The 25,615-nt window shown below is 39.2% G+C and overlaps 1 protein-coding gene across 1 annotated transcript in view; it reads right to left on the reverse strand.

Moving 5' to 3' along the window:
- The window catches only part of si:zfos-911d5.4 (uncharacterized), a 50,177-nt gene extending 27,228 nt beyond the window's left edge, over positions 1–22,949 (reverse strand). The window contains exons 1-6 of the mRNA XM_022666063.2: positions 22,798–22,949; positions 21,308–21,549; positions 20,132–20,232; positions 19,765–19,916; positions 16,588–16,816; positions 15,417–15,637 (exon numbers count right to left, since the gene is read on the reverse strand). Coding sequence (XP_022521784.2) covers positions 15,417–15,637; positions 16,588–16,816; positions 19,765–19,916; positions 20,132–20,232; positions 21,308–21,525 — 921 coding nt within the window. The 5' untranslated portion in view covers positions 21,526–21,549; positions 22,798–22,949. The remainder of the gene's footprint in view (positions 1–15,416; positions 15,638–16,587; positions 16,817–19,764; positions 19,917–20,131; positions 20,233–21,307; positions 21,550–22,797) is intronic.
- Between the last annotated feature and the right edge of the window lie 2,666 nt (positions 22,950–25,615).

Consider the following 25,615-nt stretch of genomic DNA (forward strand, 5'->3'; position numbering starts at 1 on the left):
AACTTCACTAAAACTCCTTTATAAATCTGTACTTTAGCAGAGTGGCTTTTCTGCTCCTTACAACCTGAAGGGTAGAATTCATACATAAAGCGCACTGGATTATAAGGCACACTGTTAATTTTTGGGGAAATGAAAGGGTTTTAAGTGTGCCTTATAGTGCGAAAAATACAGTAAGAGTTTTCAATTCCCAAGATCGAGTCCCAAAGGAAACCCATCTGGACATTGGAGTTGATAGAGCAGTGGTCAGCAATTAAGTTTGGCCATGGGTCAGATATTTTCCAAGCCACTACATTGTGCTACAGAGTAGTAGCTCTCCAGCCCAGAGGGTTGTTGAACCCGATTGCAGAACAGTTAAATTCAAAGCAGGTAAACCCAAGAAATAAGGAATAAATAAATAAATAATTAAATAAATGGACCACTCCTCACACGGGATCGAATCTGTGCAGTCAGGTTCGCGGTCCATTACACAACCACTGCCTTGGCTAGTGAATTGGGACCCGGCCGACCCCTGAGATAGGGACTTTAATCCAGGACCCCAGCTCTAAGAGGTGAACCATGGTCTTGAATGCAATAAAATCCTCACAGCAACCCTCCAGAATCTAGCAGAAAGTTTTCCCTGAACAGAAGAGACAGTTCCTCATTTTAATACCCCTTGATTTAAGAAGAGTCCCGATACCTTTAAGCATTTGGTGTAAATCGAAATTCTAAATCAGTATCTGCTCCTTCAGAAGCTGCTGAACACTCCCTGATCTGTATTATACAGAGCGGCTGCTGGTTACGCTGCACTGGGCGAATCTGTTATGTTAATCTTCTTCATCTTGATTTTATTAAGAGTGCTTGAATCGGATGGGACTGGCAACGTAAAGAGTGTGTACGTGTGTGTGTGAACATGAGTGTGTGTTCAGTCCTCACGCCTGGGCCCGAGGCTTCATCTGCATTCGGGCCGTGGTGGGCTCTCTCTCTCTCTGCGTGGTTAATATGCGCACTGTTCAATATGCATCTGTAATCAAAGTGCTGCTGGAGGACCGAGTGGGCTTCCTGTGAGGGTCTCTGCGCCGGTGGTTCTGTGCAGTACCTCCTCGTCGCGTAATTGCGTGTGTTTAACTTTTTCTCCGCAGCCTCCCGGAGCCACTTCTCCACCTAATTACTGTAAATCAGCCGCTGGCCTGAAGAGCTAATTACTGACGAGCGTAAAAATGGAGGCAATTTTTCTTTCCATAGATGTTAAAATGATATACACACACACACTCTCCAGCAGGAACTTCAGCAGGAACCATCGAGGGGGAAGTTTGTGAAACTTTTAAGGGCCTGAGAATTAACTGAGAATTCTATCTCAACTGGCTGGCCACTTTATCAGAAATACCCACTTCTCAAGGGTGTAGTTATAAAGTGTAGGTGTTGAGGCAAATTGGAGGCAAATTTGAGAAGTTGGAAAGTTTCACAATTCAGCATACTTTCACCACTGACGTCCTTTCATTTGAAGACATTTTTCCTTTGCCATTCCATGGAAATTGACAGTGATACGACACTGATATCAGAAGAGCTTCACTGCCAAAGCTGGATCAGTAACAGATCTGTAATAAGCTTTCAATTTAAAACAATAGGACCAGCCTGACTACAACTCATATTACAACTACACTATGAACATACTGCAATAAGAGACTAAGATGTTGCAAGGCGGTGTCCAAGCCCTTTTGAAGCAACTATTAAACTGAATGATTTAAACCATCTACTTTATCTACGTACTGATTAAGGCTCTGATCCGATACCGATATAAAACTGATGTAAAATTGCCGATACCGATACAAATACAGATACTTTTAGTTTATTCATAGTACTATGATTAAGGTTACATAATGAGGCTAAAACAGACTACACAGCCCTTTTGATGAGTATACACAAGTGTATTTAATGTAAATGCATTCAAAAGTCATTTATTTGACACACTTTATATGCAAATACACAGTAGTTTCCTTTCAAATTAAATGTTTGAATTTTTACTCAATGTTTTTAAAAAGTTAAATATTAAATACATTAAGTATTAAATTCAGGGATTTTTTTTTGCAACGGTTGCACAGGAGACTTTTATTTTGACAGGTAGCGTAGAGGATTAGCTGCAATAGCAAACGGCTAACCGGCGATGCTAACTGTATTTCCGAGCTGAATTATTCACTGTTTTTTAATAAATGATTGATTTCTTAGTGCTGGTTCGGGTTGGTAGGATCTGTGGTTTGATATTAGATGCGAATTATGGCAGTAGTTCACTTAAGATAGTTACTTATTACATTCACAATGCCGGAATGCACTTGCTAGCTATGCTAACAGACTGCAGATCTTATTAGAGATGGCTAGCGGCTAACTGGCGATGCTAACTGTATTTCCGAACTAAATAAATGACTGTTTTTTTAATAACAGATGGATGTTTTTGTGCTGGTTAGTGTTTGTAGATCCTGTGGTTTTATAGGATATGTGAATTATGACTATACTTCACTCCAGTCTGTAGTTAATACCTTTACAACACCAGAATGCAGTTGCTGTCAGTTCAGTGCTAGCTAGGCTAACAGTCTTATTGACTTTTTTTGTAGACAAACAGCTAATGTTTACTCAGTCAGCCGCAGACTGAAGCTGCTGGGGGTTCAGGGTAAACTGTTAAGCTGGAATCCGGATCAGTGATATGTTTTGTGTTAACGTTACGGCGGGTTTTTTGTCCAGCTCAAGCTGTGGACTTGAAACATGGACCAGTACTTGGATCGGCCACGCTCGCCCGATATCCGATTCGTTGAATTACATCAATATCGGCCCCGATACCGATACTTGATTGATCCCATCTCTATTAAAAATAAGCCAAATCCTCTCTGCCAATGCCAAACAGCCATTATTATTCTGTCCTTGACTCGTTTGGTGTTTGACTTTGATATTCTTGGGGTGTCATCTTCTTGGGATGCCCACTTCACGGCCTGTCTCCCCTGTTATATAGAACTTGGCCTTCAGTTAATTTGGAGATGGCACCAGGGCTCACGCCAGATAATGCCGCAACTTGGTATTGTGGAACACCAGCTTAAAGTTGCTCTATTGCATGGGCCCTATCCAGATCAGTAAAATGTGGCATGCTGATTCCTGGAGCAGACTCCTACTGAGCACTGTAGCAGCGCCAATGTTCACAGTTGCTGCCAATGAGGTGCCAATCAGGCAGCACCTGGGGTTACCAGAAGTTCAAAACAAGTATCAATAGGAACAGCAAAATAAGCTGTTCGGCAATGGCAAAGAAGTTTTCACAATTTTTTCATGGGCGCAATGCAGCAGCTCCATTTAAAAGCAAAATGAACAGTCTTTCCAATAGTATTTTTAGATTTTTTGCCGAAAAGAATTGCTAAATCTGATTGTCTGTAGTCTATCTCATATAAACTCAAAAAAAGTTTATGACCCAAGTCGATGTAAACACACTGGTCGGATTAATAACAATCTCTGACGTTTTCCAGTAATCAGATTAGGTAGTGCATGTAAACACACTCAGTGACAAGAGGTATGTTTGGGTGAGGTGCTTGAGGGTGATCATGCTATCTGTTAAGCATGGTGGTGGTAGGATCATGCTCTGGTGCTGTTTTACTGCCAGTGAAATGGAAGTACACTGCACAAAGTAGATAATGCAATAAAGTGCAATAAAGGTGTTTCTAATAAAGTGGCCAACGAGTAGATTTACAAGGTATTGGTTCTATTGGTACAGTAGACGATGGGTATCTATAAGGTGCACTGGATTACAAGGCGCTTTATGCTACACTAGTAAGGAACAGGGGTGTTGCCATGTTTCCCTTCTAAATCAGCAGGTCTCACTGCTGGGTGGTGGGGGGCTAATTAAGTTTAGTAAACAAAACTATACTTAAAAAAAAAACAGTCAAACGAGCGCTGAATGTTAATCTACACAGATTTCTCTTCTGAAAACTGTTTATTTGGGTAAGTAAAGCATTTCTATTTATTTACAGTAAGCTTAGATTTTCATATGTCCACTAAGGCGAGCCATGGTGATCGAAAAGAGCTAACGCTTAGCATGGTTAGTGGCTAATGCTGATGCTGCTCCAGCAGTGCTGGCCAGGGTTAGCAGCAGGCTACAGGTTGCTAATACTAAATTACTCACCTCTGAACAGTTAATGAGATATACACACGCTTAGCGTGATTGGCAGGAAATGCTTATGCTGCTCCAGCAGTGTTAGCCAGGGTTAGCAGCAGGCTGCAGGTCGCTAATACTAATCTCTGAATGGCGATAAAGCTAACGCTTAGCGCAGTTAGCAGCTAATGCTCATGCTGCTCCAGCAGTGCTAGCCAGGGTTAGCAGCAGGCTACAGGCCGATAATACTGAATTACTCACCTCTGAACAGTGAATGAAATATACACATGCCATTAGCGTGATAAGCAGGAAATGCTGCTCCAGCAGTGCTCGTCAGGGTTAGCAGTAGGAGACAGGCCGATAATACTCACCCCTGAACGACGAACGAGCTAGCGGTTAGCGTGGTTAGCGGCTAATGCTAATATTGCTGGAGAAGTAAACTGAAACTTAAGCGGAGACGCTTTACTGCTCCTTACAACCTGACTGGTAAAATTCATACACAAGAAGCACCAGATTATGAGGCACACAGATGATTTCTGGGACAATTTAAGGATTTTAAGTGCTCCTTATAGTGTGAAAAATACGGTATAAGTATAAAATTCACTGGCATTTAACCTATTATAGAGATATTCACAGCATGTTAGGGAGTCATGAGGCTCATGACTGTCATGACTGGCATTTTAAACGTATTGCTACATCTCCAAATCCGCCACACAACAACACAACAAAATGTTAGTGCTATCGCTGTTAATCAAACTAACACCACCCGAAGCCCCACCCCCTGATCTTTTATGTGATGCTATTCATCAGAACAGATCTGCCCAATGTCTTTTGTCTGTGTTCTTCAGCTATATGGACTCATGGTCCCATTCAGCGCTAAGCAGTGCAGGCAGGAATGCGAGCGTTCGTTAAATTAGCACTGCAGAATGTGTGACGGATCCATTATGAATCGCACATGCTGAAATGTATCTGTGGCAACAGAGCAGCGCTCACGTACCTGTACACAATACCTCGAATAGAGCACAGTGTTCAAAAGTGCTGAAACACCCACTCATTAGCCATTTAACACATCAGTAAAAGAGGGATATTTGTTTTTGAAAAGCACTGAGAGATGAAAACAATACACCCCTGGGTCATTATATCATCAGTGACCGACTGACACCTGTCACTCTTAGCTCATCTCCACACGGCTTTATACAAAAACCTCATTAACATCTCAGCTAACACAGAATGAACACATAGTCTCACAGCTGTTAAACTAAGACCAAATACTGCACACATTTCAAGAAGTCTTATCAATTAGCCAATATGTGAATTATTCAGTATCCACTGTGAATTATTCAGTAGGTTTTATTCGTCAATCATTATAGAACAATTTATTATACAGCTTTGGAAAAAAAAAAAGAGACCACTTAAAAATGATGAGTTTCTTTGATTTTACCAAATTGAAAACCTCTGGAATACAATCAAGAGGACGATGGATGATCACAAGCCATCAAATCAAGCTGAACTGCTTGAATTTTTGCACCAGGAGTGGTACAAAGTTATCCAAAAGCAGTGTATAAGACTGGTGGAGGAGAACATGCCAAGATGCATAAAAAAATTGTGAATAAGATCTTGGGTTATACCACCAAATATTGATTTCTGAACTCTAAAAACTTTATGAATATAAACTTTTCTTCTGAAATCTGAAAGCTCTGCATCTTTTTTTTTGTTATTTCAGCCATTTCTCATAGTCAGTATCTACAATGAATTACACTATAAGTATTCAGAGATTTTTATCTATTATTCAATATCCAATATGGTCCAATAAGCACTATCAACTCACCAGTGTCCACTATAAATTATGCAATAAATACTACGCATAATTGAGTATCTCTAATAAAATAACAAGTGTCCACTATGAATTATTTACTTTAAATTATGTAGTAAGCACTCAATATTCATCAATTAGTCAGTATCCACAATGAATTACACTATAAGTATTCTGAGCATTCATCTGTCAATTATTCAGTGTCTAATCTGAATAATCTGACTCCTTCACTTTAGTATCCACCATGAATTATTCTGTACTCAAAGTATTTAAAACTCAATCCCAAAGAAGAAGACCCGAAAGGGTTATTTGGAACACTATAATAAAAGAACCACTCTGTCAGCTGTGTGTTACTTTTTTTTACTAATGAGATTTTACATGTTAAAGAACCTCATATACCTCACATATTGTAAAGGTTCTAAGTGAATGTTTTTTCAAGCCCAGAACCATATTAGAACCCTCGGTTCTAAGAGTCAGTGAGCTCCTGCAGTTTTTACATACTTCTAATCGCACTCTGTGATCAGCTGAGCCTCAGCTCCAGCCCTGGACTCGACCCCTGCACCCCGCGCTGACAGAGGGACAGACATGAAGTTGAACTCGGCCGTCACCTCTAAGCAGACACGTGATGGATCAGCGCCGGTCAGGAGGTCCTGTCGGGCGTCGCTCAGACACGCTCCTGCTCTGCATTCACAGAATCCTGGAAACCCAATAGACGCTCATTAGTCTCCTCGCAGAAAACCCGTTTAGGCCGTTTTCCGGCAAACGCTCAAATTTAGCCCGGTATAATCAGGTCCTGTTGACATCTGCTCTGAGGAATCCCATGATCCTCTGCTGTATCTGCCATGGAAAGCTGTCAATTAAGCTGCAATCTCAGTAACAACATAAAGCAGCGATCTGTACACACACACACGCACGCACACACACATAAGCGAACAGCGGCGGCTGACAGAAACTGTGTGAGGCATTACAGGCAGATTGAGAATAAACTCTGTGGTTTTATGAATCATATCGGTGTTCTGTTCTGTGTCTCGTTAACTTAGCCGCTGTCTCGCTATCACTGCACCAGCGGCAGAACAGAACCAGAACCCTGCTCTTACTCCCATTACAGATGAATGGACGCTTCAAAAGACAGGCCATTAACAATTACTGTGTGTTTATCTTCTCAAGAGTCAAGACGCATGCCGTCCCAGTCAAGTCTGATTCATTTAAAGTGACAGTTCAACAAAACCAACAAAGATGACTCTAAGAGCAAGGCAAGCTACGGTTGGCGAGGTCACAAAGCTGGCTGCTATGTCAGGAGGCAGGCTATGCAGAGTCTTTGCATATATGTCTGTAATTATCAGTACTGTGATGGCGGCGCTTGGAGCTGAAGCTAGCTTTACAAGTTGTAAACAATAGTTTTAATAAGCTTCTTGTGTACTTTAAAGGGGTGGGGAAAACTTTATCAACTAGTTCATATAAGATTTTACCCACTTTTAACATCACATTTCTCCCAAAATGCAACGTTAAACATCCAACTAACAGCATCTGTTGTAATATTTGATTGAGGAATTAATAATCATAGTTTATAACTTACTTTAAAAACGAGCTTACTCCAGCTCCACTTCATCACTCATAGACAGCTGAGATTTTGTGCTGCAGCTTCAGCACAAATTTTTTTATTAATATGCTAAATGGGGCTGGCTAACACTGCTAACTAGGCCTGGCTAGCACTGCTAACTGAGGCTGGCTAGAACTTGTAACTGGGGCTGGCTAGCACTGCTAATTGGGGTTGGCTAATACTGCTAATTGGGGCTGGCTAGCACTGCTAACCGCAGCTAGCGCTCACCTTTGGACAAAATACTGGAATTCTAAGCTTACTGTAAATAAACAGAAGCACTTTACTCACCCAAATAAACAGTATTCAGGAGAAATCTGTGTAGATTAACATCCAGCGCTCGTTTGACTTAAAAAAGAAAATGTTTTTTTTTTTGTTTACTTAGGTGCTTCACCCTGCTTCCCTATTAAAGGGGAAACATGGTGACACCCTTGCTCACTTCGATGTAGACATTCTTACTAGTGTCACTTAATGTGCCTTATAATCTGGCATGCTGTAAAATATGGTATAATATTTTTGTCTCATTTGTTGAACTGTGTTCTCTTTATCTACTTTAAGGACTGTTTTTTTGTTTTGTTCAGGCACCTTAAGGATTGCTCCTAAATTTCGTTGTACACTGTGCAATGACAATAAAAAAGTATCTTATCTTATCTTATGACGTTTTAGGTCATATTTATGTAAAAATATATATTTTTTTAAGTATTATAAAAAAAAAAAATCAAGCATCACTGTAATTACAGCATCTAAATACAATAGTATAGTAGAAGTAATCTGTAATCTGTAAACCTGAATTAATACTGCGGTAAAGCGTTATCTGTTAGAGCTGGCAGTAGATGTGAGATGCGCTGCAAGTGCTTGATGTCTGATGGCGGTGAGCAGCTCATCACTTCCCTCCTTGCTCTTATCTCTCGAGTGCCTAATGCATTATGGGTCGTGTGTGGTGAGGAGCAGCGCTAAGCTAAATCGATATCCCTCAGTGTGTTCCGTTCCTCCAGGTGTATCCCGTTCTCTTTCAGAGCTCCCACATCAAACACAGCCTCTAATAAAACCATCAATTTATCACCGCTGCTGTGGCCCCGCCCACATAGATTTGTTTACATGTATACACAAGAGACGCCAGCCTGAAGTTAATTAGCATATAAAATACCTGCCAGCCACACGGCATACATTTCACCCACTGTCAGACTCGCCCACCCCACCACTCAGGATACGGACAACCTCGCATTAACCATCCTGCTGAGGGATTTATATTTAAGCAGGGGGAGAATCATTTGTTAGTGTGGTATATTTTAATATTTAATCTCAAAAGCATCATTTATTTACTGTATACATACAGAATTCTGTACATTTTCTCATTCAATAATTTTTTTTTCTACATTGTAAATAACTTCAGACAATGAATAAATAAATTCAGACAATGAATTTACAGATAATGAGTCATTTAGTAATTTAAAACTGTCAAACAAACTCAAATACTCATGAAGCATTTAGGTGCTCTTATCTAGTGGGAGTTTAACTAGCGGTTTCTGAGGTTGGTAACTCTAATGAACTTATCCTGTGAAACAGAGGTAAATCTTGTTCTTCCTTTCCAGGGGTGGTCCTGATGAGGGCCAGTTTCATCATACAGTTTTTGATGTCTTTGCGGCTACACTTGAGGATGCTTTCAAAGTTCTTGAAATTGTTCGGATTCTTAAACTTAATTTTTTTTGTTTTTTACTTAGTTGAGAAGTTATCACCATAAGATGGATTAGAACACAGCTGTTAACTGAAAGCCATTCCAGGTAACTCTACCTCATAAAGCTGACTGTTAAGATTAAGTTAAGATTCAGAGCAAAGCTGTCATCTAAGCAAGAGATGGATACTTTTCGAAGAATCTAAAAAATAAAACATATTCTAGTTTATTTATTGATTTTTTTTGTTTGTTTACTAAACAATTTCATTCTATTCTAAACTTTTGAATGGTAACGTGTGTAGTGTGCAAAATAATACAATTTCCTCCACAACCAATGTAGCTTATGTTTTATGTGCTTAACTTCAATTCAATTTAATTTATTATGCACATGCAATTATTTATTTATTTAACACTTCACCATAAGGGTACATCAATTAACAGGTTAACAATTTAAGACCTGAATTATCTCCATTGCTCCATTCTGTCTGTAATGCATGTAAAGCTAAGCTAAGCTAAGCTACGTAAACAAAACTGAAATTTTAAAAACAATATTTTCTTTTGAAGTCAACCGAGAGCTGGATGTTAATCTACACTGATTTTTGTTGAGTTAAGCACTTCTGTTTATTTACAGTAAGCTTAGATTTCCAGATTTCCACTAAGGTTGCATTAGCGTTAGCCACTAACCGCTAGCTTTAAAGCAATAAACTGAGGAACCCTGAGTGTTCCAGCAAGCCAGGGCGATATTAGTTAGCATGTCATCCCACGCAGCTTGTTTTAGCACCGTAAATGCTCTAAACATAACAAAATTTTAATGCTTAAGAATGTTGTCAATCAAGAACTAATATAAATTAATAATTCTGTTAAGTCATTCTGTTGTTAGTCGTAATGTTAATTAATGTACCCTTATTGTAACAGGTAAATTATTTGTTTATTTAATTGTGCGCCACCTGGGGAAGCTACAGACAAACTACCAGAGATGAATGATAGATAGAAGATCTTCTGTATTGTAATTCTAATGACTGTAGAAGGTGTTGAGGTGCTTCAATACAGCACTGGATCCGCTGTATAATAGTTTCTGAGGTCTCTGAGTGCTGGTTGCTGCAGTGGGCGGGTCTCCAGATTGGGCTGTAAGGAGAGAATCTCCGGGGACTCTGTGACCTCTGACCCCGGCCATTCTTTAGCCTTGACTTCACTCCATCAACACGCCACTCAGCATTGTTCTGTGTGACAGGGGCAAAATTAAACACCACCCACCCACGCCACGCCGCCCCTCAGCACCCGTCCATTACACGTCCATTACACATTCATTAGCCCTTCATTACCCTCTTTACCCGGTTTACTGTTATTTTTACACACCAAGCCTTGTATTATCATTTATACTTCATTTATAAAACCTGCTATATCTCCACATCTCACATCACATCTCAGCAGAGCCGCAGTTTATTTATTTCCGTTACTCGTCGTGGTTTATTTCCTCTGCGCCGCAATCAGTTCCCGATTATCTCCACTCTGCGAGCGCTCTGCACGTCTACACTATTTACTTCATTAGCCAAATCAATTAATTGCCTTCCCGTTAAGCAAACTACCCAGAAGCCCCCGGTGCCCCCGCCCACTCAGGCAGCGAGGAGGCTGGGAAGGCTGCTTTTAGGGCCGGCATTTACATGCAATTATCTTCTTATACAATTAACTGGATTGGGCTAATGAGCGTCTTGCGGGCGGGCGGAGTACCCGGCTCTGAAAGGCAGAGCTGAGTGAGTAATTGGCGGTTGGCATGTCGACGTTAATGGGAGTGATCTGGAGGAAAAAAAAAATAATAATCCTCCGCGGTGGAGAACACGCTGGAGACGAGAGGCACTCAGCACAGAGCCAGAAACCAATACTTAACCCCCGAGAAGAAGAACCACGAAGAAACCAGGAGTCAGGAGCAAACTGAGTTAAACAGGAGTTAAAAAACATGATATATATACATAGATAGATTGGAGACTATGGGCCCTATCGAACATCCTGTGCAAATGAATTGTCTATTTTCACGCCTTGTGCCCACGCCATTTAATTACAGTTTCAGATTCGAATTCTGTTTATGTGGCTTGCCATCAGCTGCAGAAGCCCTGAGAGAGCACAATTGGTCTTGCTCTCTCTGGGTGGGTAGATGGTGCTCTCTCCCCACAGCACTCCAAAGGGTGATGTCGATCAGCACAAGGCATCTGTGAGCTGTTGTATCGGAAGCAAGTTGCTGTGCTTTCCTCTGAGCACACTGTAATGCTGCATCAGCAGCAGTTCAAAAAAGAGGTGGTGTCTGACTTCACATGTGTCGAGGGAGGCATGTGCTAGTTTTTACTCACCTGGTGTTGTGGCATCATTAGTGATAGGGGGAGTCCTAATGAGTGGGTTGGGTCATTGGCCATGTAAATTGGGGAGAAAATGGGGTAAAAAATAGAAATAAAAATAAATAAATAAATAAAAGTAGTGAGTTTAGGAATATATCTACACTGATCTGGAAGCGAAGTGTGTTTAGGTAAATTGCTGGCGTTTCAATTTTGGCAGCAGAAAACACAGGTGCTCCACTGACTGAAATGATCCTAGATAACAGTCCATTCCTATAGGTGCACCATGTGTTAAACCCCTTTGTTAAACACACACCTACACACACATGGACACGCTGCAGAGCACAACAAAGAAATAATTACATAAATAAATAAATAAATATTTGACAAGAGCAATATTTTTTAAAGGATCTAAATGTCAATTTTGAACTACACAATTTAACTGCCTAGCCTGAATACCCTTATATTAATATAGATTTTTTTTATTTAATTACTTTTTTTTATTCCATTTAAGCCATTTAGTAGCAGTTTTTTAGTCATTTGATGATGAAATTCTGATACAATATAAAGAACAACTGTCAGATCACAAGACTGCAATATTACCAGATATTTCATTTATACGGTCCCAGTCAAAAGTTTGGACACACATCTTCACATTCAATGAGTTTGCTTTCTTTTTATAATTATTTTACATTGTAAATTTGAAATAAGTTAGTAAACAAATAGTGTTGGACAAATTAGAATATGTTCTATAACTGCTTTAGATTCTTCTAAGTAGAACAGATCTGCAGACTCTTGGTATTTTATATAGATTTCTCAGCATCTTAAAGGAGTTTCTGGAGGTGCTGAACAATAGTTGCTGCTTTTCCTTCATGCTGCGAAGCTCCAGCTCATTACAAACCACCTCAAATCACCATCTTAGTTGGGTTTAGGTCAGGAGACTGTTTTTCATTGTTTTTGTCCTGTAATAGCTCACATGTCTTTAATATTAACTTATTAACATGCTTTGTCCTGTATACGGGCTACAGGTGTAGGTGATACAAAACCCTTATTTTCTGCAGTAAAATTACTTATTTACACTTATTTACATTTAAGGGCTTTAAAATCTCCTACAGGACACTTGGAGAAGCTGCCTGTTTCTCTCTACTCCACTTAATAATTCCGGATCAGTAACAGGAATCAACTCAAATTCTGCAGGTTTGAAAATAGACGTAAAAACTAGACAAACAAAACGGAACTAAAGGTTTGGAGGCCATGAAAGTCCAGGAAAGAGACAATTTTATGATTTTACTTCTTATATTTTGATATAAGCAGATTTACTTGACTATTTCTATTACAAATACAATTATGCTTTTCAGTAACGTTCCTTATCAAATATTTTAAAGCTTTTTATGTAATGCTTGAAAATAAATTTTCAAGATTTAGGGGTGTAATGTCAGGCAGAAAATTGACAAAAATCCTGGTCTGACTACAATGTGGAAAATAACTTAAATGACATTGAATTAGAAGGTTTATCCAACATTAATGTGAATAGTTGGAAAGCCATCTGCCTTTCTACCCGTTTTTCGACCCTTTCAGTGTATTTCCCTGGTTCAGCTTGCTCTGTAAATGATCACCCATTTAAGCTTCACCTGCATCACTGAAAAACAGCTGGATGGACTAAAAAAAAAAACTCTACTTCCACAGTTCTAATAGATACTAAGCTGTCTGAATACAGATCATTCAACTTAATAAAATAATGCTTTATTAAGAATTTACCCAACAATACCCGCTCTCCCACACACTAAAACATAACTCTTAGAAATGACATCATAACTGCGATACTGATCTTTAATTAGGTCATTAATTAAACAGAGCTGATGGAGATTTAACCCAATCAGAGGTTGCGGGAAACATTAGCACTGATAATCATCTCAGGCCTGGAGAGCTAACCAGGTGCTTCACACTGCAGCTCACTGGCCAATCCCAGACTGACCTGCTGATAAATGTGCAGAATTTGACTGCAGTGCCATCTATTGTTCAGAAAAATTATGACTACAGAAACAAAAAAAATGCAATTAAAAGCACTAACAGGCCACCATAGGCCAAAAAAAGATTCTATATGGTGCTAAAAACGTATATGGTGCTAATATTTATTCATTTTAGTGCTATATATAACCATATAATATACAGGTTACATACAAATATAGAAAAAACCCAAATAAACATAAAGTCAGTGGTCAGTGGAGTGTTTACCTGTGATTCACTCTATATAACATTATAATATTAAACCCAAATAAACATAAAGTCAGTGGTCATCAAATATTTCATCCATTAATCCACCAACTTACCTATCTATCCATCCACCCATCCCTATCACTCATTTGTTCATTTATTCATTCATATATCAATTAATCCATTCATTCATCACACATTTCATTCATCAATCCATTTATTCTCCATGAATTAATCATCCATCCACCCTCTTAACCATCAATCCACACACACACATCCATCCATCCACTCACTCATTTACCTATACATCCCTTAAACGTATTCACCCATAATTCCATCCATCCATCAAACATTTCATTTACCACACCATAAATCCATCTACCCATCCATCCAGTCATTAACCATCCATCCCCATATCTATCCATCCATACAGTTATACACTCATTCACCCATACATACATACATACAAACATACATCCCTTATATGCATCTGTCCATTTATTCATCAGTCCAGCCATCAATCCATGTATCCATACATCTATCTACTCATCCATCCACCCACCGTCAGTCCACCGTACTGAGGCAACCACCTATCCACCCATCTATTTACCTGCCTCTTAAGCCAGTCATCCACCCATCACTCATTCCTACATCCATTCATTCATCATTTATCATTGTATCCATTCATTCTCCATCAATTTATTATCTATCCATCCATCCATCCATCCATCCATGCACCCACTTATTCACTCATCTGTCTATGCATTCACCCATCCATTAATACATCCATCTACTCATCTATTCATGCATCATCCATTCATTCACCCATCCATCTACTTATCTTACCATCCATACAGTTATCCACTCATTTATCCATCCATCCACCAATAACTCAGGCAACAACCTATCCTTCCATCTATTTACCCATCCCTTGAGCCAGACATCCATTTATCAATCCATCACTCATACTATCAATCCATCACTCATACTATCCATCCAGCCATCCATCCATCCATCCATCCATCCATCCATCCATCCAGCCAGCCAGCCAGCGAGCCAGCCAGCCAGCCAGCCAGCCAGCCAGTCCGCCATCTTCTATTCAGCAGGTGTTGTAACATCATAAATAGCTGATTATCACTCAGTGCTGGTATTGATCTGGTGTTAACAGGGCTGTAATGAATGAGCTCCCTGATAATGGCTGGAGGGAAGGGGTGTGTGAACAGTGTGTAATAGTGTGTGTGAGGGTCTCTGGGAGTTAACTCATATGAGATAATCTGAAAAACATCATTCTGTTTCAAGATGGTGTTGATGGCACATTTGCTGTCTCCAGAGCGCAGAGTGTATCGCTGCATAACCCAAGTCATATTAGTGTAAAATCCTATAATATTATTGAGGATTGTCTCAGTCCACATGCTCCTCCCACTTTAGATACTGCTTTCCCACAAATGCACCTGTACAGCTGTGCTTGAGGTGATGCTCAGACAAAGTGTGATCTGTATTTACTACAGTGGAGTAAAAGTGAATTTCAACTCTACACATGTAGGGGAGGCTGTATGATTAGAAATACTGTTGTTTATAATTAAGTGTTATTATGTTTAATCGCCAAGTACATGTACACTCATACAGTGCAGAAGGGGTGAGGAAAGTTTTTGGACACAGGCGAGGGGGCGGAGTTTGTGTGTGTGAGCTCTAACCTGTGGTGTGTGTCCCAGCAGAGCCCACAGTGTGTCAGTAGGCAGGATTGTGGTCCGGCTGAACTCCAGCAGGTCCGTGTCCTGACGGTTGAGGGCGAGGTGCTGGCAGCCCTGATAATCCCCCTTCAGCTGAGTGCCACTGCTCAACTGCACCAGGTCCCACGTCCCCATGTGCCCCAGAACCGCCCGCGCTGCCCCCAGCTGCCTGAACGACAGGTGACCTGCATAACCAACATCATACACAGATTCTCACATAGATTCTCAAATTGACATAAGTGCTGGACGTCAGGTTCGTCATCAGGAAATTGGACTTGGGTTGGACTATGATACTGTAACACCTGTTTTTAGACCACAATAATTGATTTTTCCGACGGACAATTCTGGTGGAAACAGGAGAGTTGAGGTGCACATTGAATTCTGCCGTGATTTGGGCAGCCTTGGTTTTATTTTTTATTTTTGAAAACAATCCGGGTTAGCACCCGAATATTCCTTTCAGACAGCTTCCTTTTAAAGCGTCCACAGTTAATCCTGTTGGATGTGGTTCAATTACCTTGGATACCGTGGCTCTTGATACATCACAAAGACTTGCTGCTGTCTTGGTCACAGATGCGCCAGCAAGACGTGCACCAACAATTTGTCCTCTTTTGAACTCTGGTATGTCACCCATAATGTTGTGTGCATTGCAATATTTTGAGCAAAACTGTGCTCTTACTCTGATAATTGAACCTTCACACTCTGCTCTTACTGGTGCAATGTGCAACTAATGCAGATTGGCCACCAGGCTGCTCCAATTTAGCCATGAAACCTCCCACACTAAAATGACAGGTGCTTCAGTTTTTTTTTCCAACCCCTGTATATACAGTATATATATTATACCCAGACAAACATCATTCTCATTATTATTAAGGTCACTGTCATTAAGCCAGGCTAAGCAGGGTGTTTGTTTAAAAAAGAACCCCTCTGACTGTCCGAAAGCACTCTGCTTACTTGCATATCTTTGTGACTCAGTGGCAGAATCAATCAGTAACAACCTGGTACTTAAGAACATGGACCCATACAAGCAAATAAAATTTAAAAATGCGAACCCTTTAATGCAAAATGCTGCTGCTAAAATGAAATGATTTTTATTTCTTAATGCAATTTAATTTAATCACATTTGAAGGCTTCTCACCTGAGATCCAGGATGGAGTCAGAGCGTCTGTGATCCAGGCCATGTACCCCTCCCTGAGAGAACAAAGGAACGCCTGCAGATGACTGTGGGGCACCAGCTCATTCCTCTTCCTCAGCTCATCATCCAGCGTACAGTGAGGAGAGAGGAAGAGGATTCTGGGTAGGAAGAGGGACTGTCTGATTTTCACTCCACACTGCTTCATATAGCTGCACAGATCACACGTCTTCCTCTGAGAAACAAACAAACAAGCAATATTAGTTTAGCATTAGTGATGAGTAGGGGGAGTATGACCTCTGAATTACTGTAAACCTGTCTGTCTGAAAGCAGCATCAAAATAGTGTTCCTTTAAAGAGAACTAGGTGATTTGTTGAAGGTGACTGCTACTGACTAATTTTCCTGAAAGAGACTCCATTTCCTATCATGCACCTGTGCTCAAGCCCTTCGGACACGCCCAATCATGTGACCCATTGGCGTACCGGCTCGCCGTGCTATTGATTGCTCACACCTGGACTCTCTTGCTTTGACCTACTCCTTGCCTGGCATTTAATCTATTTTATATAGCTCTTCTACCTCGTATTTCCTTTGTATTTTTGACCACTTGTTTCCAATCCTTTTTGTTCGTTAGACTATTCTTTTGCTTAGACCTTTTTTTTGTTTGTTAGCTTTTTCGGTCAACCTATTTTTTTGTATTTTGACCATCACTTTGCTTTGCTTTCTATTAATGAACAAATACTGCATGGCATGCTGTGGTGTACCAAGGAATTGAACAATACTCAAGAGTCTGGTGTGTATGCTTTAAAGCACATGGCTTTGTTTTGTTATTGTCCTGTCTCCGCCCTAGCCCCGCTCTAGCTATTAGTATTGTCACCGTGTGTCTTGCCTGTAACCACGCCCCCTTGTTACCGGTCCCATGTGTTCCTCACACTCCTTGTGTATTTAAGCTCCTTTGTTTCAGTGTTTTGTGTAGAGTTTTCTGTGTGCTACTATGCTGTGTACGCATCAGGTTTGTTTTTTCAGTGTTGTGTATTGTGTTTCTTGCGTTTCTGGTGTTTTCTGTTTTGCTTTTGTTTAACTTGTTTCATTATATTACATTTATATTATCTGCATTTATGCCCATCCTCTCATCCTTCCTGTGTTACAGTGTGCACCTGCAGAATAGTGGTTAACATTTTTAAGGACTACTCATTGCACTACAGCACACGACCCTACTGTAAAAACACCACCCTCACTGACCTCCTCTGACCTCTGCATGCCGGGACCATCATCACCCTCATCATCTCAGCCCCAGTAAAAGCACAGTGTATTCACGAGTGGGCTAATCCTCGTTCAGATGCATGTCACAGACCCTCACCGGATCTGTTTGAGTTAATGTTCTGTTTTGTCTGTTTTTATCGTAATTGTTTTAATCTAAATGGAGGGCCGTCTATAGGCTTTTTGTCTGAGTGGACGCTTTATTTAATTCAGGTTCAGTGTGTAGTAGCCGATTGCCGATCCGTCTGCTGGCCTGAGCACTAAATATACTCTATACATCTCTACAGATGAGCAGGTTAATATAATCAGACATAACTGCAATGGATTGTTGGCCCACCCTCATGACCCTGAGGCATAAAGCAGATATTGACAATGGATGGATGGATAACTAAAGTAGAGACAATATCTAGACTTTATGCCAACTGCTAATACTGGTTATAGTTATGAGTAGGGGTCGGCGATATGGTCATAAAATGATATCACGATATTTCATGGTATTTTTGCGATACCACGATACTCTTGGCTATATGACAAAACACTGAATTAAAAAAAAATATTTAAAGAATACACGACTGCAACAAAATGAAAATGTACTTTTATTACTGCATATATGATATGGCACACTCCTAACTAAGATTAAAAATTAAAATACAAGAATTTATTAGATTTGTAACAGAAGCTACAGAATGATCCAGAATGTCATGATACTAAAAATACACTCCAAATATCTCCATATATCCAGGATTAAAGTAAAATAAATGATACAGGGCAGATATAATCTGTCTCTAGTAGATATATAATAGGAAATGAGGACAGTGTGATTTGTTCTTTTGCTAAAAATAGTTAAAACGTAGTACCCTGGTGTGATAATTAGGTGTGGGTGATATTTCAGGGTATAATATCGTTGACGATATTCACAAAAGTTGGCTAGTGGTTAGCCGCTAATTTTAATGCTAATGCTCCAGCCTTAGTGCTGGAGAAATTTAGGCATCTAAACTTACTGTAAATAAGTTGAAGTTTTCAGGAGAGAAATCTGTGTAGATTAACATCCAGTGCTCGTTTTACTATAAAAGAAAGTATTTTTATAGCAGTTTTGTTTACTTAGCTTAGCTTTAGTTAGCTAAGTTAATGGCGACATCCCTGTTCCTTACTAGTGTCACATAATTTTTTCTAATAACAATAAATGTAATGTGGAGTAACATTTTTAGGTTGTAAAGTGACCTTTCATTGGATTTATCTAATCATAAACAGAAAAAAACAGAAAACATTGTATTTTGTTTATTTGTGATTGTGAATTTCACAAACGTTGTTCACTATAGTCACTATAGGGTGGGCTTTGATTCATATTAGAAAATGAACGCCCCCCCCCCCCCCTGTCAAACCTGCTCCTACTCCTTTTGTTGCCAAGATAGCAATACGCAAGAAACGTACCTGAACACACCTAATTTCCAGACCACCACACCCATTGGTGTAGATATATTCACAAGCACTGTTGCTATTTAAATGAAGCAGGTGGAAGGCGTAAAAATAGACTGTTGGTGGGGTGTAAGATAGCAATGAGCACCGTGAAAGTGTAAGACTGAGTCTGAAGACAGGGCCCAAAGTCCCAGAATTAAGAAACTCAAGATAATTTGGATTTTAAATAAAGACATGAGACAAAAAACATACATGAATATTGAAAAAAATAATGAAATAATTAAAATACAGATTACAGCCTCTTAAATTTAATAAAAAAGCTTGTAAACTGCTGGACTTTTCTTTTAACACCTTAACATACTTAAAGCAACTGCAGATGAGATGGTGCTATGTTTATTAGTTTTTTTTAGCTTGATTAACCTCATATCTCCTGTGTAGCTCAGAATACTACACCTGCTGTAAACTGAGAACTCTGTGCGTTTGTAATTTTTGCTGAATTGTCACTTTTACCGTAATTGCCTGCAGGGGGTCGGGGACCTGCTGGATGGAGGTGTTTGTGAAGTTTGGCTCCTCCTCTTTCACTTGGAGGTGCCAGGTGTTTTGGCCCTGAGGTGATACAGCACCTGTCCATGTCTTTACATCAATACAGTACACTCCCGCACCTGCACACAGGAACAGCCAATCATGAAGCAGTTCACAAACAGCATATTTCTGATCTTCTCAGATTAAATACTTTATATGACCAAAAGATGTATGGATTAAATACTGATTACTGACTGATAATGTGGGAAATCTTTTACAGATGTGAAGCAGTCTACAGCAGTACAGGTGTGATGGTGAGGTGATGAGGTAATGAGGTGTGAGGTTTATATGTTACCTGTGAGGATGACGAGGTTGATCTCCTCCCGTGCTGTCTGGAACTGGTTTGGGACTCGCAGGTTATAGAACACATCCTCTTTCCTCAGACCTGCGACCTTCCTGACAGGTAGAGCAGGTGATGAATTTAAGAGATCATAAACTCACATAACTGATTTTATATTATCTAGTCCAGTGTTTCTCAAACTTTAAAGCAATGTACCACCCATGCTTTAACCAAAACGTTTAAACACCATCAACTGGAGCTACTGCAAATTACTAAGTATTGTCTATTGTAAATGCAGTATGCCAACTGAGATACAGCTCTGGGGAAAAAAAAATTGGAGACCACTTCTATTTCTGAATCAGATTTTGCTACTTATAGGTATAATTTTGAGTAAAATGAACATTGTTGTATTATTCTATAAATTATGGACAACATTTCTCCCAAATTCCAAATTTTTTTTTGTCATTTAGAGCATTTATTTGCAGAAAATAAAAAAATGGCGGACCTCAAAAATGCAAAAAAAAAAACCAAGTTCATATTCATAAAGTTTTATAAGTTTAAGAAATCAATATTTGGTGGAAGAACCCATTTTTTTATTACAGTTTTTATGCATCTTTGCATGTTCTTCTTCACCAGTCTTACACACTGCTTTTGGATAACTTTATGCCACTCCTGGTGCAAAAATTCAAACAGTTTAGCTTGGTTTGATGGCTTATGATTATATATCTTTCTCTTGATTATATTTCAGAGGTTTTCAATTTGGCAAAATCAAAGAAACTCATCATTCTTAAGCTAGGCTAATTATTTTGCTATTTTCGCTAATACAGAAAGTATAGTGAGTCTAGTTCCACAGGGTTCAACTGTAGGACCTATAAAACTGTAAAGAACTGAAGCGTAAGCTTACATACATGGTCTTTTAGATTAAACACTAAATACAAACAAATATAAAGTCAATCATTTGTATTTTTGTGCATCCTGTGCATAGCGGGCTTAGCGTACCATAGTTTGAGAACCACTTATTTAATATAATTTAAATGTTTGTATGATAAGATAAGGTAGATCAACAGACAGAACACTTAAATACATACAAAGAGGTGATATATATATTAAGATAAAAGACAGATAATAATAATAAAAAGACAGACAGACAGACAGTAGAGTGATAGATGAAGAGGTGATGATGTTACTGACTGGAGATGTTTGATGAACTCTGGTAAACTCTGGGGAATTCTCTCTTGACGTTTCTCTGTTCCACTGCCAGCCAGGCCCAGACTGCCAGAACCAGCAGAACCTACAGACCCACCAGGACCCCCAGATCCTCCGGGATCAGTGCTGTTTCTGGAGCTGCTGGAGTCTCCAGACCCTGAGGAGAAGTAGAAGTGGGCCAACCGGCTCCCAGTGTGGAACATTCTTCTGAGGTAGCGATCCTGAATCTGACAAACAAGCAGCACTCAGTATTAACCATGAGTATACACCAGCAGCACAAAGCCTCAGATTAAACCACCAATAAACACCACCCATATACACCATCAGTACAAAACACCACCCATTTACACCATCAGTATAAACACCACCTATATACACCACCCATATACACCATCAGTATAAACACCACCCATATACAGCAGCAGTATAAACCATTAGTATAAACACCACCAATATACACCATCAGTATAAACATCACAATTTTAAACCATCAGTTTACAAAATCAGTATACCACCCATACACACCACACATAAACACCACAGATGTACACCACAAGTTTAAACCTCCAGAAACACCACCAGCATACACCATCAGTATACACCACCCATATACACCACCAGTAGAAACACCACGCTCATAGACTGCCAGTGTACACCAACAGTATACCACATCAGTATTAACACCACCCATACACACTACACATAAACACCACCCATATTCACCATCAGTATAAACACCACTCATATTCACCATCAGTATACAGCATCACTATAAACACCACCCATTTACACCACCAGTATAAACACCACCCATATTCACCATCAGTATAAATACCACCCATACACCACCAGTATACACCATAAGTATAAATCCCCATAAACACCACCAGCATACACAATCAGTAAACACCACCCATATACACCACCCATATACACCATCAGTACAAACAACACCCATTTACCCCCCCAGTATGCACCAACTATATACACCGTCAGTAAACACCATCAGTATACACCACCAGTATAAAACATCAATATAAATCACTCTCCTTAAACACCACCCGCATACACCACCCATATACACCATCAGTATAAACATCACTTGTTTATACCACCAGTATGCAAAATCAGTATTAAACACTGGATATGTGGGATGAATCTGTAGTATAAACTGTAGCAAAAAAATATCTAGATAAAAAACAGAAAGATCCACAAAAAAGTCACAATTCTGATATATCATAAGATAATGTTTGTACTAAACATTACCTAAACATAGGTATAGTTTTGAAGTTTGACATCAGCTGGACCTTCAGTCCAGTTATCTTCTCATTCTTCTCATCTGATCTCCACACATCTAACCACAGTTACTGACAATTACTAACAATAACCTACACCATATCCCTCACATATCCACACAACAGTAGAACCTCACATTCTAAAGGTTCCACACACAGAGAACCCACACATGCTCTTACCCCTGTGAGTCAGCACTGTCTGAGTGTTGAGCTGTTCCTGAAGCAGAGCTCACTCTTTCTAAGAAGAGTGAACAGCGCGTGAGGAGTGAAACCGGACTCCTCCACAGGGACATGCTGGATGTAAACAACAGGCCACGTGGAGCCTCCACTTCCTCCCCCCGCGAGACAAAGCGCGATTTCACAACAGCTGCAGCATAAGAACGAATCGGTTCATTTGAATCGGTTCCTTCGACTCTTTTGACTTTTATGCAGGGAAAAGGGGCCAATCGATTCACTGAATCGAATCAGATTTTTTGCAACAACGTTTACCACAATCAAATATATATATATATATATATATATATGTATATATATATATATATATATATATATATATATATATATATATATATATATATATATATATATATATATATATATATATATTTCTGAAATGTCAAGACTTTATGAATATCAACTTGTTTTCTTTTTTTTTTTAAATCTCTTCTGTAATTTCAGCCATTTCTAATTTTCTGCAAATAAATGCTCTAAATGACAATATTTTTATTTGGAATTTGGGAGAAATGTTGTCCGTAGTTTATAGAATAAAACAATGTTAATTTTACTCAAACTTTTATTTATAAATAGCTATTGAAACTGATACAGAAACTGAAGTGGTCTCTTATTTTTTTCCTAAATCAGTATATTTTGTCTAGTTTTTGACAATAGATTATTGTGCATTGTAGCTTTATCTACTATATTATCAATGTTCACAACAGTAGCTATTTCAGACTTCAATTCCTAACTGTAAAAAATACAGCTCAAATCCTGCTGGTTATTCAGGAAAAAACTAAAACAAAAACATACCCTATGCTGGTATGCTAGCTGGTTAACTAGCTCTTGGCTATTTTTCTGGATGAACAGCTGGATTTTTATAACAATGTTTAAATAAGATATGACCAAAACAATTTAATTTGATGACAATTAAAAAAAAAAAGATATAAAGTCATACTGTCATTGGTGCTACCCAGCTAACAATGTTTGTCTAATCAAACATTTTCTGAACGTTTCAGTTAAAGTTTATAGAATGTTTAATCTGTCAAGTTTTTCATATGTTCTTAGAACGTTTTTATATATTGTCTTAACATCGCAGCAATGTCAATTGTTTCAAAGTTTGATTTTTTTTGTTTGGGAAATGTTACTTTTAATGTTTTGATAATAGCTGGAATGTTGCATGAGAAATGTTCTAATAATGTTGTGGTGCAAACCGTTATTATTTCACACATTTCTGTATTTCTTTACTTAAGTTACAGATCTTTCCTGGAACCTTTTATAACGTTCCCAAACGTTCTTATAATGTTCTTTCTTAGCTCGCTACCTAGTTTAGCTGTCTGTAAGTTGGGTTTCAGTTACTTTAGCTCACAAAATCATATTTAGCATTGTGCTAACTAACTTTACCATGTCTTAGCTACTTTAGCTGTGTTCTTGCTGAATGTTAGCTACTTTAGTTGTGTGCTCGCCATACTCATATTAAGCTTTCTGCTACCTACATTTACCATGTGTTAGCTACTTTAGCTGCGTGCTTGCTATATGTTAACTACTTTAGCTGTTGCTAGCTACATACACATATTTAGCTTTGTGCTAGTTACTTTCATACTTGCTGTATGTTACATACTTGCTACATACACATATACAGCTTTGTTCTAGTTACTTTAGCCATGTGTTAGCTACTTTGGCTGTGTTCTTACTGTATGTTAGCTACTTTGGGTGTGTTCTTACTGTATGTTAGCTACTTTGGCTGTGTTCTTACTATATGTTAGCTACTTTGGCTGTGTTCTTACTGTATGTTAGCTATTTTGGCTGTGTTCTTACTGTATGTTAGCTACTTTGGCTGTGTTCTTACTGTATGTTAGCTACTTTGGGTGTGTTCTTACTGTATGTTAGCTACTTTGGCTGTGTTCTTACTGTATGTTAGCTACTTTGGGTGTGTTCTTACTGTATGTTAGCTATTTGGCTGTGTTCTTACTGTGTGTTAGCTACTTTGGCTACATGCTAACTGTATATTAGCTACTTTGGGTGTGTGCTTACTGTACGTTAGATACTTTAGCTGTGTCCTTACTGTATATTAGTTACTTTTGCTATGTTTTACTGCATGTTAGCTACTTTGGCTGTGTGCTTACTGTATTTTAGCTACTTTGGCTGTTTGCTTACTGTATGTTAGCTTCTTTGGCTGTGTGCTTACTGTATGTTAACTACTTTGGCTGTGTGCTTACTATATATTAGCTTCTTTGGCTATGTAAATGCTACGTTAGCTGTTTCAGGCAGCTGACATTCATATTGTTAAATCTCTAACACTGAGACACTGAAACATTGAAGCAGTGAGGCAGTGAAATCTCACAAAGCAAACCAGCCACATGCGCTACAGCTAGAGTAAACCACACAGCCTGCAGCAAACACCTCCATCATACATCCTTCATCAATCCCACAAACCCCTGTGTTCTGATAGATGAGGCTAGTCCAGGCAGTAGACTCACTTCTATTTACCTCAGTGCTTCATTAAACACCCTCCATACCTTAAATAATATATGTGTACACTGGCTAATGCTAGATTACCTCACTGGCCGTATTTCTATAGCTGTAGTTGCCCACAGGGCTGGAGAAATTGTAATGCTGGTAGAGTCTGAAGGGGGTCCATTAATTTCAGCCAGGCCTCGGTTCTGTTAGCGCGGCCTGCGCTTCATTAGCATGAGGGAAATGTGGAGATTTAGTAATCGAGCCCAGTTATTTACGAGTCTGGCCGGCACGAGGTGTGGGTGTACTGGGAGAGGACGGTTTTAGT

The sequence above is a fragment of the Astyanax mexicanus genome, chromosome 15 (assembly GCF_023375975.1).
Source record: "Astyanax mexicanus isolate ESR-SI-001 chromosome 15, AstMex3_surface, whole genome shotgun sequence".
NCBI classification, from domain to species: Eukaryota; Metazoa; Chordata; class Actinopteri; order Characiformes; family Acestrorhamphidae; genus Astyanax; species Astyanax mexicanus.